The 13,150-nt window shown below is 48.0% G+C and overlaps 2 protein-coding genes across 3 annotated transcripts in view; one reads left to right on the top strand and one right to left on the bottom strand.

Annotated features, from left to right (window-relative positions):
* Positions 1-13,150, top strand: part of GNAL (G protein subunit alpha L) — a 69,779-nt gene that overhangs the window by 29,299 nt on the left and 27,330 nt on the right. The gene's annotated exons all lie outside the window — the stretch shown is intronic.
* LOC110150659 (cyclin-dependent kinases regulatory subunit 2) lies at positions 8,294-8,917 on the bottom strand. The gene has a single exon (XM_020913696.2). It carries the CDS (start codon positions 8,817-8,819, stop codon positions 8,580-8,582), a length of 240 nt encoding a protein of 79 aa, XP_020769355.2. The 5' UTR covers positions 8,820-8,917; the 3' UTR covers positions 8,294-8,579.

Here is a 13,150-nt window from a genome sequence, read left to right as displayed (position 1 = left end):
TACAGCATTTTGTGGGAAATTAAACATCATATTGCTTCAAAAAAAAGAAAAGAGCAGTTGTAGACATGTTCTTGGCTAATTGCATAATTCTTTAAAAAAACATCATCTTACATAATGAACAAATTACTGAGTTCTTTGAAGATAAACCTTGTCCTTGTATACCACCAAGGACTGAAAAGATGTATTTGATAATAACGGGAAGGAGATTCTGAGCTGCACACAGTAGACTCATCAAAGTACCAGATCTTTTTTTCTTCATGCTGCCATTTTTGAGGAACACCCAGGAGATGTCTGGCTATTGCCAGAGGGGCAGAGATTACAATGGATTTCAAGATTGTTTGTTTTAATTAATAAAATTAGTGTCGTCATTAGGAATGTGTAACAGGAAACATAGTGGCCCAGTTGTTAGAACCAAAGGCTGGAACAGCCCAAATGCCCATCTGTGGGACATGGACTCAGACCCTGTGGGGACCCGTGAGAGACGGGTGCAGCATCAGTGGACTCCACTCGCACCTCGACGTGGGTGGGTTTCCGTGTGTTGATGCTGAACCAACTGAAATGATGGAAGTCTATGTAAAGAACAACACCGTTCTATGATGTTCAGAAATAAGCAGAAGTAAGGGTTGTGCTGTTTCAGCACACATACTGTGTTGGCCAAAAAGTTTGTTTGGGTTTTCATAAGATGTTATGGAAAAACCCAAACAAACTTTTTGACCAACCCAATATATTTGTGATAATTTCTGTAAAAGAGAAGAGAATGAGCATCAAAGTGTTCGGGGCAACAGAGAGGAAGTGGGAGAGACATGTGGAATGTTCCGATGTGGGGGACGGAAGGGGTGCATTGTTTTCACTGTGTTATAGACAAACACATAACAAAGCAAAGCAAAAGAGGACCCTGTGAGGACCAGTGATGACCTGTGTCACCCCCCAGTTCTGGCCACCTGTGGTCCACGGTAAGGAGAAATTGGAGTCTCCTAATTTCAGTTCAGTTCAGTCGCTCAGTCATGTCCAACTCTTTGCGACCCCATGGACTGCAGCACACCAGGCTTCCCTGGCTATCCATCACCAACTCCCAGAGCTTGCTCAAACTCATGTCCATCGAGGTTGGTGATGCCATCCAACCATCTCATCCTCTGTTATCCCCTTCTCCTCCTGCCTTCAGTCTTTCCCAGCATCAGGGTCTTTTCCAGTGAGTCAGTTCTTCGTATCAGGTGGCCAAAGTATTGGAGTTTCAGCTTCAGCATCAGTCCTTCCAATGAATATTCAGGACTGATTTCCTTTGGGATTGACTGGTTTGATCTTGCAGTCCAAGGGACTCTCAAGAGTCTTCTTCAACACCACAGTTCAGAAACATCAATTCTTCGGTGCTCAGCTTTCTTTATAGTCTTAACTTCCACATCCATACATGACTACTGGGAAAACCATAGCTTTGACTATACGGACCTTTGCTGGCAAAGTAATGTCTCTGCTTTTTAATATACTGTCTAGGTTGGTCATAGCTTTTCTTCCAAGGAGCAAGCATGTTTATACTTAGAAAATAATAAATTTTCTAATTTATTAGCCTGTATTCTTTGTGCCCTGCTCCCTCTCAGAGGGAAGTTTATGAGATGATCTCAAGGGGGTCATGTGAGCAAAATGCCTGATCAAGAAAATCCTGAACCTTGAGGATTTTACTGGGACTTGCACTTCTTGTGATAGAGGACGATGCTGTGAGATTCGCTGGCACAACGTGGTTGAGGTGCTTCCTCGTGAAGACAGGCTCCGAGTGTGCAGGAGACACGGTGGGAGATAAATCCCTGCGTGCTGGAATAACTGTCCTTCCAGGAGCTCCATGTCACATTCTGGCAGTCAACTCTTGTGCTTAATGGGACTCTAATTCCAGAGGCTGATGCTGTCCCGTTCCTTTTTTATTATGAATATAATAAGCCAGGTGATTTTGAAAGTATTTTAAACTTTCAACGTTCCTGAGCCAGAGGCCGCCCACCCCTTCCCGGCAGCCACGCTCCCTGTGCCTCAGCGTGTCCGTCTCTAGAGTGAGCATAACAGCGCTCCCTCCTCCCAGGACTCTGCAGATTTGGTTGAGTGAGTCAATATATGCCGAAGGCTGGGCTCCACGTTTGCTGTTCTCTACCCCTGATTAGCTGTGCAGAAGAGAAGCGTTTTTTAATCAAATGTTTGTTATGTGCCTGCAAAGCCGAAACACTGCTGATTTCAGAATGGCTGCATCACCACGTGAGACCACGGCCAAGCCTTTCTCAGTCAGCACGTCCTCCACGCCACGCTGACCACACACAGGAAATGAAGGTGTAATGAAAGCCACAGATGCAAACCATGTGTGTAATTTTACCCCCAAGTAGCCACGTTTTTACGAAATGAAAAGAAACAAGTGAAGTTTAACAAGATATTTTACTTAACATGATATACCCCACATATTCCTGTAACATGCAATCTCCAGAAGCTATTTCTGAGATATTTTATCATCTTTTTTCTTAGTCTTCAAAATCTGTTGTGCCCTGCACACGTCCAGACATCTCAAGCTGAGGAAGCCACATGCCAGGTGCCCCAGGACCGCATCACCATGGCTGCTGCAGCAGACAGTTGAGGCTGGGGCAGAGGAAACAGAGGTTTCTTCTCCGCCAGCCTGCACGGTGGTACTATGACAGGTGCAGGCCACTGGCTGTTCACTGGGCCTCCACGAGCCCACGCTGCAACCCTGATGTCCATGAGGCCATCAGAGCCCAGGCTGGTGGGGAGGGACAGCCCGTGAGGAGGGGGCCTGGCCTGGGCCTGGCAGTGTGCATCCTCCCTGATGAGTAGGCACCCCCCGTCCACCCTCCCAGTGCTGACCAGAGCTTCTCTTATAGAGCTTCCTCAGCCGCACTTCTCTGCAAGTTGGGCGGTGGGGGACTTGTCCACCGCTTGGCATGGCCCTGACCGCCTCCCAGCATCCCTGTCTCTCATTGTCCACCATCGCCTGTCTCAGGGACAGTCAGCCATGTGACCCTTGTCCATGTCTGTAGGTGGACTAACAGCGGCCAAGCCTGGTTTACCTGTGAGACCTGCCTTTCCACACCATTGTGATGGAAATCCGCCGCATGCCCCGCACTGTTGTGTGTCCTCATGTCCTTCTGGACACCACTGCCAAGGAAGAGCCACACCGTCTGGATCACTTGAGCAGAGGCAGATTGTGGGGCTTTGTTCTTTTCATTGTCACTTATGCGTGCGCTTTTTTAGGGCATTGAGTAATTCACTGAAAACATACAAATTAGCATTGTACTTGTGAGCCACAAAATTGGCTCTGGTCTGTGTGTGTTTAGAAAAGGCTGTGTTATGAATCTGAATAGGATACATGGTTGGGGGGATTCCTTTTCAGCTCACTGGGGAAAAAAGCCAGTTCCCAGTTCCTGAGCCTTAAAGGAACTCACTGTGCTGTTCAGTTGGATTGTGAGAGTGAGCGGGGCTGGGTGTCTGTCCAGGAGGGAGTCAGAGACGTGGGAGAAAGTGAGTGACTCACAGTGTGCGGAGAATTCAAGTGTGGAAACGGGGGATGAGCAAGAAGCATTACTCAGTCGCTACTATTTAAAACTGGGGCCCAGAAGACAATGAGCACATGGTGTTTGCAGAGAGAAAGTTCGAGATACTGTAGCTTCGTTAGTCTCTCCAGAGTCTGGAATTGCTGTGATTCATACTTTCTATCTGTCCCGTGCTTAGTTATTGTCCCTTATCAGCCATTTTAAAGGAGCCCCTTTCTTTTCCCAGCTTCAGTTCACCAACGGCTTCCAGATCATTCTTTTTGCCCCAGTGGGATTTGGAGATCAAGTCTAGAAGGAGAGTGCATGCTCAGTCGCTCAGTCATGTCTGACTCTTTGTGATCCTGTGGACTGTAGCCACCAGGCTCCTCTGTCCATGGATTCTCCAGGCAAGAATACTGGAGTGGGTTGCCATTCCCTTCTCCAGGGGATCTTCCCAATCCAGGGATTGAACCCAGGTCTCCTGCATTGCAGGCAGATTCTTTACCGTCTGAGAGGAGAGCTTGGGTAGGTAGACCTGGCTTCTGCGGGCTCCCCTGGCTTCATCCCTGGGAAGCTCCGCCCAGGTGCTGGGGGTGGAGGGGGCAGGGAGGAGGCATCCTGGGGCAGGTAGAGGGCTGGACTGCTCAGGGCAAATCTGTGTGCCTGGAGCCACCCAACGGGTAGAACAGGTGGCAGCGGTATATGTTAGCACTCTGACGATCTGAGGAAACAGGGTGCTGGGCTGTGCTTAGAGGTGCCAGCTTGGGTGCCCAGGTGCTTCCGCCCCAGCCCAGCACCAGCCAGTGAGGACTCATGGAGCACCTTGGTCCCAAGGAGTTCCTCACCCAGACTTTCCAAGGGTTTTCTTTTTCTCTCTCTCGAGCATACAATTCATCATCTTAGGTAAAAGGAGTCAATTGCATTGTTTCTGTTTCATCTTGGTTTTCTTGCCACATGTCTCTCTTGAATTGGATCCACGTCATCATATGTAAGGCCATAAGGGGTGGTTCTGACCAGAGACCCGGAGTGAGTCCCCCCTCCAGCAGAATATCAGGCAGTGTCGGCCCTGAAGGGGTTACAGCGCCTGCTCCTCCGGCTGAGCCCCGTGTTGAGCTGTTATTGAATCTTGAAAGATTTCCACCCACCTCCCGCCCACTCTGCTGGCAAGTGAAAGACGTTTGAATTCGTTTCTCAAGGGAGAAAATGATTAAAGTGAAAGAAAATGACTGTTCCCTGTTCTGAAAAGGAGAGGGAAGAGGGGGCTGTGACCCTCCCATGCTGCTCTGTACCTGGGGAGAGCGGGATGGGGTGTCAGGAGCATCCGCCCCAGAAACCAGGAGGAGGAGGCCAGTCCCAGCTGCCTCACGTGCCTGGTCGGCTCAGAATCCAAGGTCCTGAAACAGAGCAGGGGATGCACGACTCAGAGACCCCCAATAACTGAAATGCAGGAGGGAGAATATAGGAGAAGGAAGGGAGACTCAGTTGATGTCTCCACCCCTTGAGCCCTAGAACCGCCAATGGAAATTAATCCGATTGGGGTCCCATCTGAATGAGAAGTAATGGTACTTTTATACATGACTCAGGATTGTATGATACTGATGGTCCTCACACATCTCCATTTACATCTTTTGTATTTTATGAGGATCATTTTATAATTCGTTAGTTCAGCTCACCTTTTGGTATCCCAAGCTAATGAAACAATTCAGGCTGTGCTCACGGAGCCCCAACTATGCTCGGGGCATCAGGTTAAGGGCTCAGGGAGTGGAGTTGAGATTTTTTAAATAATCCCTGTTCTCAGGCTCATGGTCTAAAAAGTAGAAAGATGAGACCAGCACACATGAAAAGCTGCAGATCAAGAGATCCTAGGATTTCACCAAATCCTAGTCTAAAATTGTCTCTGTGTGCATGCTAAGTCGCTTCAGTCATGTCCAACTCTTTGCAACCCCATAGACTGTAGCCCACCAGGCTCCTCTGTCCATGGAATTCTCCAGGCAAGAATACTGAAGTGGGTAGCCATTCCCTTCTCCAGGGGATCCTCCTGACCCAGGGATTGAACTTGGGTCTCCTGCATTGCAGGCAGATTCTTTGCCATCATCTGAACCACCAGGAAAGCCCAAGTATGAATGTGCTTATATATATAGAAGACCTCGGCGTCATTGGGCAGCCTCATTAACTAACAAATGCTCAACCTGAATGGGTGGTTTCCTGTGTTGGCGATGACCTGCCTCAGTCAGTTTTTATGTGGTGACGTTCTTGTTGTGTACTTGGCAAGCTCAGTGGGCTCATGTGCAGGGCCAGCTCTTCAACAGGAAAGACAGAGAGGGTGCTTGGGGGCCCTGGTCCCACTGTCTTCCACATACTTCCCTTTTTCTCTCCTGCTGCCCCAGTAAAAAACTCTGAGCAAACCCTGAGCTGACCCCATAATCAAGCCTTTGAGCTCTGAAGCAGCCTGAGAACTTGGCAGCCCCGAAGTCTAGGCATTATTCCCAGATCTGCACCTCAGGATCATCTAGAGAGCTTTTAAAGCAAGATCCCTCTGCCTGCTCACAGAGACTTTGAGTAGGAACTCTCAGGGGAAGGTCCGAGGAATCTGTGTGTTTGAAAAGCTCCCAGAGGTTTCCACTGCGCCCTCAGGTAGAGATGGGTTCCTGTGTGGTTCTCAGCCCTGGGTGGGCCCAGCTGCGGCAGTAGACTTGCAGTGCTTCCTAATCTCAGGGTATGGGGGCTGCTGGGCATAAATGTAGCTATACTTCACCATCACAGTGATAACTACACTTCCCTGTAGGTATTTTTATATTTAAAGTTCAGGATAGATCTTGATTCATTCAAAGTCAGCAACAGCTGACTTTGCTTGAAGACAGAATGTGTGATAAATATGAAGGATTGGTCATAATGAGGGCTTGACACTTCTTCCAGTAGGACACCTGTGCCCCCTCGAGTGGATGGTCCAGCCCCAGGCAGGGTCGCCTGAGCCTCCTTGGCCTGTCCTTCTGCTCCCACCCCTGCCAGACCTATGGGGACACAGTGGATTGCATATCAGGGCTTCCCTGGTGGCTCAGTGGTAAAGAATCTGCCTGCAGTGCAGGAGACCCAGGTTTGATTCCTGAGTCAGGAAGATCCCCTGATGCAGGGAATGGCTACCCATTCCAGTATTCTTTCTTGGGAAATCCCATGGACACAGGATCCTGGCGGGCTACAATCTGTGGGGTTGCAAAGAGTCAAGACACAACTGAGTGACTAACACTTTTATTTTTCACCTTCAACTTGAATAGAAAATAAGTAAGAAAGATAGAAGGACTCAGGTCACTGATGCGAACATGAGAAGAAAATTCTAGGTAAACAAATTCAAGGTTTCAGTTTGCTAGAGATGGAAAAGGGCCCAGGAAAGGTGTTCTTTTCTAAAATATAGTGAGATACCACATGTATTCAAGGTCAAAAAATTAAAGTGGGGAATGGTTTCTAATGGCATGACTAGAATCACTGAGTGTTGTGTGAGATCGGGGGGGGGGGGGGGGCCACACCCTGGGCCCTCACCCCCCTGCCTGGGACAGGAGAGTCCTCCAGGACAGTTGTCATGGCTCTGATTCCCACTGTGACATTACTGAGTCCCTGGAGGGGGATGTTTACCAGTTGGATTCTCTACGTCCTGGTGCAGATGCTTCAGGATTCCTGTCTCTGGGTGAATCCTCACTCTGCGTGGGGCAGGGGGTGCCTGAGGGGGTGAATCCTCAACTCCACTTGGGGTGGGGGGCATGTAAGGGTGGGTGAGCCTGTTTGACCTTGATCTGTGAGACCCCTGGGCATTTATTATCATGTCCAACTCTGTGGTTTGCAGCCTGTTGGTTTTTCTATCAAAACTGTTTCAGTGCTTCGTCAAAGGAAGGGAAGGACCACTCAGGATGCACAGAGCAAGGTGCCCTTAGGGGAAGGGTGCTGTGTCCCTTTAGTGCTGGGAAGGGCAGCTCAGGGTCAGAGGCTGGTTGGACGCAGTAACCATTCCTGGGACCCTAACAAGGGTTTCCAGGAGAGTGAGGCTTCATTGCCAGCCACCCGAACAGGGCCAGCAAGGTGTTTTCTGTAGCCATAGCAGAGCTGTAGGCACCCAGGCGGTAGGGGGTCCCAGAGGAGCCGAGGGACCCGAAGCGCCTTCCCAGCAGAAGGCTGATTATCAAGAGATCACGCTTGTTTGTTTGAAACAAATGAGCTGATTTCTCTCCTGGGTGTTTTTCTTGGTAAAACATTTTAACAGCTTTCAAAAAAAAGAGAGAGAGAATTCAGAAGCCTATAACCAACACCACACAATCTAAATAAGATGCTACCCCCGTATTGTATCCCCTCCCCCAAGTAGTATTCCCTCCCCCATGTAATACCCCTCCTCCGTGTACTATCCCCTCCCTCATGTAGTATCCCCCTCCCCATGCCAGGAAATCAGCAACTAGGTTTTCTTGTGGGGGGTGATGGAGATACATGGACGCATGTATAGAGCACATGACCCACTTAGATAAGACGTCATCGTTAGAGAGCAGCCAGGTTAGCTTGCAAGTGTCACCAAGACTTGGTGGCTCCCTGGTTTTGTGTCTCCCACCCAGTCAGTGAAGCCACCCTGTTCTATGCTCCTAACTGTTACCACCTTCATCGCTCAGGTCCTACAAGTTCTTTGAGTTTTTTTTTTTTCCTTTGAAGTGATTTTATTTCCTCAGGACTATAAAACTGAAATCATCCAACATCCTCAACAGTCACAAGTTAACCTTAAGAAAACAAACCTCACTAACTTCAAAGAGTAATAAATGCAACATACAAACTTTATTTAACAAAAGTAACAGATAAAGTCAAACAGGCACTTATATTAAAAGAAAAACTGACTAGAAGAAATTTTTATCTTAAAACACCTTACAGTAACCTACTTGCAGTTGCATTTAACTGAGCTCTGTTGCTGTGAAGAATACAGCTCATGCACAGGTATGGATGAACAATTCGTACATTTTTCAAGTATTCACTGAATACTACCTTATATACACATATACATTAAATTTGAGAAAGATTTAATTGATGATCCCCAGATAAGCTTCATTTTTGTTGATCTTTTGGAAGAGGCCGTCTAAAGAGAAGGATGTGTGGTTCTGGTTCATGAATCATGTAATGAACCCAGCCTAGACTCTGTTGGACACCAAGTCTCCTCCACTCCTCTTCAGACATCAGATGGGTTTTGGGTACTTGTTTGGAAAGTTCTCTGGGTAACATGACATGTCGGTATTCGTAGTGTTCATCGAAGTACTTGTCCGAGTAGTAGATCTGCTTATGGGCCATCCTGCAGGTGGGCGGTGGGCAGCAGCCGACTAGAGCGACGCGGCGCGAAGACAGGGCGCAGGTGAGGGCACATCTGCGTCAGATGAAAGCGACGACTCGACTCAAGTTCTTTGAGTTTAATTCCACCTCCTTTGGAGACCTCTCCAGTCTGCTCTGAAATGGATAATCTCTCCCCTTCCTGAACTCTGCAGCTTTCACTTCCCTGTGGCTTTAGCTTCCGTCGCTGTGTTATACCCAGTATTACTCCCTTCATTGTCACCTAGTTATTCGGTGTATGAGTCATTTTGTGTTAGCTTCTTGGGACCAGGAGTCGTGGCTCATTCTGGTGGTCGCTTTCCTCAGCTCTTTGCTGGGTCCTGGGGATATAATCCACACAGTTTCAAGCCCCTTGAAACTCCACACTCCACAGGGCCACCTCCACACTCCACAGGGCCACCTCCACACTCACCACAGTCTCCCAGCCCCCGACACAGAACCTGGCACAGAAATGGAACTCAGTAAATATTTGGTGAATGCTTGGTTGCTTGTTGGCCCTCAGAAAATACTTTGGCTATGATGACAAATTTTGAGGGAGAAGGTCATCCTTGTTTTACAATATCTTTGACAGACCATTATCACAGTGAACATTCCATGCAAGATTCTTGAGAGTTCATTTGTGGGAGAATGAATGTGAAAGTCGTTCAGTCATGTTCGACTCTTTGCGATCCCATGGACTGTAGCCTGCCAAGCTCCTCCATCCATGGGATTTTCCACACAAGAATACTGGAGTGGGTTGCCATTTCCTTCTCCGTGGGAGAGAGAGCAGGACAAAAATTTTTAATGTGACTTAGTAAGGACTTGTTATAGTATTGAAATATGTCATTTTCCAACAAAAATTCATGTGAATTTGAGAAATAACCTAGGTTGAACTAATCCTACAATATGCATAACCTCACACCACACACAGAAGTTAATGCAAAATGGACCAATAGCCTAAATCTAAGAGTTAAAACCATCAAATGCTTAGAAGAAAATATAGGCATACGTCTTCATGACTTTGGATTTGACAGTGATTTGAATGTGACACCAGAAACTCAAGCAACAAAAGAAAAAATAAACACATTGGACTTGATCAAAATTTAAAATGTTTATGGGACTTCCCTGGTGGTTCAGTGGTTAAGACTCCATGCTTCCACTGCAGGGGATGCATAGGTTCGATCCCTGGTGGGGGAACTAAAATCCCATGTGCTGCAAGGTGTGGCCAATAAAAGAGGAAAAAAACAGGGAAACAATGGAAACAGTGACAGGTTTTATTTTCTTGGGCCCAAATCACTGCGGACAGTGACTGCAGCCACAAAATTAAAAGATGCTTGCTCTTTGGAAGAAAAGCTATGACAAACCTAGACAGCATATTTAAAAAGCAGAGACATCATTTTGCCAACAAAGGTCCATATAGTCAAAGCTATGGTTTTTCCAGTAGTCATGTACGGATGTGAGAGTTGGACCATAAAGAAGGCTAAGTGCTGAAGAATTGATGCTTTCGAACTGTGGTGTTGGAGAAGACTCTTGAGAGTCCCTTGGACTGCAAAGAGATCAAACCAGTCAATCCTAAAGGAAATCAGTCCTGAATATTTATTGGAAGGACTGATGCTGAAGCTGAAGCCCCCCATACTTTGGCCACCTGATGCGAAGAGCCAGCTCATTGGAAAAGACCCTGATGCTGAAAAAGATTGAGGGCAGGAGGAGAAGGGGACAACAGAGGACAAGATGTTTGGATGGTATCACTGATTCAATGGACATGAGTTTGAACAAACTCCAGGAGATGGTGAAGGACAGGAAAGAACAGGGAAGCTGCAGTCTGTGGGGTCGCAAGGAGTCGAACATGACTAAGCAACTGAACAACAACTATCTGTGTTCAAGTTTAAATCAGACTCATGTTCAAGAGCTGGATGAGAGTGAAAACTTTGTCACACAGGCCTCACTGCTCAACTCCATTAAGGTTGTTGTTGTCTCTCAGTTGCTAAGGCATGTCCAGCTCTCTGTGACCCTATGGACTGCAGCATGTCAGGCTTTCTTGTCCTTCGCTATCTCCTGGAGTTTGCTCAAATTCATGTCCATTGAGTTGGTGATGCCATCCAACCATCTCATCCTCTGCCACCCCCTTCTCCTGCCTTCAGTCTTTCCCAGCATCAGGGTCTTTTCCAGTGAGTCAGCTCTTCACATCAGGTGGCCAAAGTATTGGAGCTTCAGCATCAATCCTTCCAATGAATAAATGTTTAATAAAGCTACTAAGTACTGAGATTAATTAAGCATGATGAATCAAAAGTTCCAACTCAATAACTCTTGTAAAATGGTTCTACACATTTCTCTTGGGAAAGGAGGCCTTCGCCTAGGTATACAGCCAAGAGAGTTAAAAACACACATTTCCACAAATACTTGTACAGGAACATTCATAACAGCACTGTTCACAACAGCCAAACAGTGCAGCAACCCAATGTCCATCAAAGGATGAGTGGATGAACACATGTGGCCTGTCCACACGGTGGGATCTTATTTGGTCAAAAGCAGAATGAAGCACTGACCCATGTTACAGCCTTGAAAACTTGTTAAATGATACAAGCCTAACAAAAAGCCACATAGCGTATGAAGTCCATTTGTGTGGAATGTCCAGAACAGGCAGGTTGTTGGAGACAGAAGGTGGACTCATGGTTCAGGGGCAGAGGGAGGTGAGAATGAGGAGTGAGTCACTGCTCCTGGGTACAGGGTTTCTTTGAGGTGATGTGTGTGTGTGTTCAGTTGTGTCCGACCTCTTTGCAACCCCATGGACTGTAGCCTGCCAGGCTCTTCTGTCCATGGAATTCTCCAGGCAAGAATACTGGAGTGGGTTGCCATTTCCTTCTCCAGGGGATCCTCCCAACCCAGGGATCAAACCCACGTCTCTTAAGTCTTCTGCATTGGCAGACGGATTCTTTACCAGTGATGGACGTGTTCTAAAGGTGATCATGGTGATAGGTGCACAACTCCACGAATAAACTAAAAACCAGATTTGTACACTTTAAATAGGTCAACTGTATGGTATGTGCACTAAAGGTCAATAAAATGGCTCCATTAAAAATAGAAAGAGGGAAAATACAAAACTCAGAAGAAATCTTAAAGATGGAAGAAATCTTAAAGATGGTTTCTCTCAAATTCACGAGTGCAGAATGTCAAGGTCTCTGGTTCTCTGGACAGTTTTCTTTCCCTTTAGTGTCAGATCCCAGATTCTCAGCTGCTGCAAAATTGCAGAGATCAGCAGCACCTTTGAGATCTGTTATTTTGTGGAAACATGAGTCCCCTAATCCCTCCAGAAATGCACCAAGGGTGTCATGTTTCCTCATAGCTGTTGTTTTCTCTCACGGAGGCTGCATGGTCCTGCTGAGGACACCCTCAGCCTGTTGTGGGTGCCTGGTACACATGTCGCCTAGTTAATTACAAAGAGCCCTCTTAGCAACTGGGGATCCTGGGCCCGCGCCCCCAGCCTCTTTTCCATCCTCCTCCCCACCCCCTAGCAGCCTGCAGGATAGAAAAGCCTGGCGGGCTGCAGCCCATAGCATCATGAAGAGTTGGACACGACTGAGTGACTGAGTATGCACTCATTGTTCATCTTTGTCTGCTATGGTCCTTTGTATACATGCATTATAAACTGTATTGACATCCACGACCCTGGGGACCCTTGCCAGTGTGTGGAGACTTGGGGGCTTGGCTCCCAGGCGCCTTTTTAGGGGGCTGCACATGTTCTCCTAAGAAGGCTCAGCCCTTGTTTCTAGAAAGTGACTGTAGTTCTGTTCAGCCAGCCCTACCTCTCCCCTGCTGTAAGTCAGGCGTCTCGGGCCTTGCAGGGTCTGGGAGCTGGGCTGCAGCTCAGCCCAACAGTAGTGCCCTCAGGGCTTCTGTCCCCAGGGCCCATTCTTGCCACCATAGCCAGCCTCATGCAGTGACCCGGACACCCCCCCACCCCATGTTCAGAACGCGCGCCCTCTCCCCAGCAGCTGGTGATGCCTTGTACCAGCGGGTGTCCTCAAGCCTGCACGGCCTCCTGTTCCCCGCCATGTGCTCCCGTCGGGGCCTTTTGGCACCTGGCGGCCTAGTCACAATGCTTCCAGATCTGCACCCTTGAGTTCAGGTCCTGTCCTGGTGCCCAGAGCCAAGGACTCCCGAGCCTTCCCCTGGCAGCACTTCACAGGCCAGTCCTCAACCTCTCGCCAAGTCTGTCCTCCCTGTGCCACCCCCACCTTCTGGTTTTATCTTCCCACCACTCTCTCACCACCCCCTCCTGCCCCACCCCTCACTGGCACATCCTCACCCACCTCCTC

The sequence above is a fragment of the Odocoileus virginianus genome, unplaced genomic scaffold, assembly GCF_023699985.2.
Source record: "Odocoileus virginianus isolate 20LAN1187 ecotype Illinois unplaced genomic scaffold, Ovbor_1.2 Unplaced_Contig_27, whole genome shotgun sequence".
NCBI lineage: Eukaryota > Metazoa > Chordata > Mammalia > Artiodactyla > Cervidae > Odocoileus > Odocoileus virginianus.
Note: the sequence above shows the minus strand (reverse complement) of the source record. Positions and strands in the feature narration are given on the sequence as shown.

Excerpts from the sequence above, each read along its gene's own strand:
- LOC110150659 (XM_020913696.2), bottom strand. The coding sequence starts at position 8,819 with ATGGCCCATAAGCAGATCTACTACTCGGACAAGTACTTCGATGAACAC.